We start from the raw sequence: 1,938 nt of genomic DNA, 5'->3' as shown, positions 1-1,938 counted from the left end.
GCAAGATTGATTTTTTCTCTCAACAAATTACATCTCTTACAAATATTTTTTTAAAAATCTCGGTTAATTTCCTTCATAACCATTTTTTTTATTCGTTTACTCTCTAATTTCTTACATAAACAAAAACTATTCATTTACGAATTTTCATGAGCTGTTTTAGATTCCCCCCTTATAATTAAGAAAAAAAGAATATTTATTTGAGACTAAATCTCCACTTTCGAAATGCCTCCTTTAGTTAATAAGACTAAAACTAATATCTCTCCCTTGGTCAACAAGAATAGAAATGGTATAGTTACTTCGGCTAACAAGGTTAGTAATGATAAAAATAACAAGACCAGAACTAGCAGCACACGAGCCTCACGATACCGCTGGAGATTATGTGAAGCTCCTCAGCAAATTCTTGAAAAGGTCTACTCAACTAAAGAAACCAGGACTAGCAGAGTTTCTCCCAGTATTAGAATTGCACCGAATGATGTGCGAACATCAAAAGCTTGTAATTCTCAAAATTTTCGATCATTGATTGTGGATAATTTTGCAGAAGTTCAGCCAGTAATAAATACTTCTCAAATCAATGTGCAAGAGAGTTCCATGATTTTCAATGCTCAAAATTTGCAAACACCGATTATGGACAGCTTTGCAAACGTTGAGACAATAACGAATAGTTCTCAAGAAAATCTCCTTATGTTCAACACGGCACCAAATCTCATGAACAAGTTTCTTGTGAACAAACAGGAATTGTTGTCCCCTTCCAGTAACGACGCGCAGGCGAGTTCTGTGATGTACAACGCGTTAATAAACGTTTCAGCACCTACCTTGGATTACAATACCGCAAAGGAAAATTCCAAGGTCAATGATTATCAACCGATAATGGCGAATAATGTTTTACAGGCATGTAGTCAACATCAACGCAATAATAGAAAGTCGCTTAGAAAACAACCATATCCACAAAGAGCGCCCGACTCATCATCAGAAGATGGATACGTGATTCGGGTTAATATTTACGAAGTCTATAAAAAAAACCCAAAACTATTGTCTAAAACCCTAAAAGAGGTTAAAAAAGTAGAAAAAAAGGACGAAAATCCGTTCATATTAGAGCTCGATGAACTAATCGTTCAGATCAATGATCTGGACATTGACCATTTAACAATGAACTTCACAAGCCCCAAAATAACGTGGAAAAAGGGTTCATCGTCCCTTGACATTAGAGGGTTAGAAGGAGCAAATCGACTTCATAAAGAGGAACGGGAACTCTGCTCCAAGTTAAGGATGCAGCCTTTACAATATTTAAGAGGTAAACTTGCGATCCTCCGTGGTGCGAGGAAGGCCCGAAAAGACAATTTAAAATTTAAAAAGGTAGACGCGCAGCGTTTAGTTAATTTTGACGTAAACAAAGCGTGCAAACTTTGGGAATTCTTTGATCAGCTTGGTTGGATTTAGTTTGAGTTTCGTGGGTTAGGGTGTTATATAAAAAAAATTTTTTTAGTTATAGTTGGAATAATGTATTTTATTAAAATTTCATCCTATTAATTTTTAGATGATTATGAAAATTAAAAATTTAGAATTAAAAGTTTCTTTTAAGATAGCTATTAAATTTTAGAGTTAACACATTTATGATCACGAGGGTTCACTTTTAATAAACTTTCGTTTAAAAATCAATATTACAATAAATTAATTGACACACTATTACCCTAAAGAATAAATTTCGCATGATTTTGATACGAATCTTCATTTTCTTCATGTCTATAATTAAAAACAAATAGAAAAATGGAAAGTGGTCAACCGTTACAAGAGAATTTTTTCTTTTAAAATTTAGAAATTTAATTATTCGGGCATATGCCCTATTGATTACTATTTGGCTAATAGTTTAGCCAAAAAATAGTAATCAATAGGATAATGCATTAAAGTATTAATTCATAATTTACCTAAAAATCAGAGCAA

The 1,938-nt window shown here is 33.0% G+C and overlaps 1 protein-coding gene across 1 annotated transcript; it reads left to right on the top strand.

Annotated features, from left to right (window-relative positions):
• Positions 1–1,662, top strand: OCT59_010277 (uncharacterized protein). Its single transcript, XM_025315202.2, has one exon. It carries the CDS (start codon positions 223–225, stop codon positions 1,435–1,437), a length of 1,215 nt encoding a protein of 404 aa, XP_025183411.2. The 5' UTR covers positions 1–222; the 3' UTR covers positions 1,438–1,662.
• Positions 1,663–1,938: the final 276 nt, after the last annotated feature.

This window comes from Rhizophagus irregularis, chromosome 18, assembly GCF_026210795.1.
Source record: "Rhizophagus irregularis chromosome 18, complete sequence".
Classification (NCBI taxonomy): domain Eukaryota; kingdom Fungi; phylum Glomeromycota; class Glomeromycetes; order Glomerales; family Glomeraceae; genus Rhizophagus; species Rhizophagus irregularis.
Note: the sequence above shows the minus strand (reverse complement) of the source record. Positions and strands in the feature narration are given on the sequence as shown.

Coding starts and splice junctions, on each gene's coding strand:
- OCT59_010277 (XM_025315202.2), top strand. CDS start 223: ATGCCTCCTTTAGTTAATAAGACTAAAACTAATATCTCTCCCTTGGTC.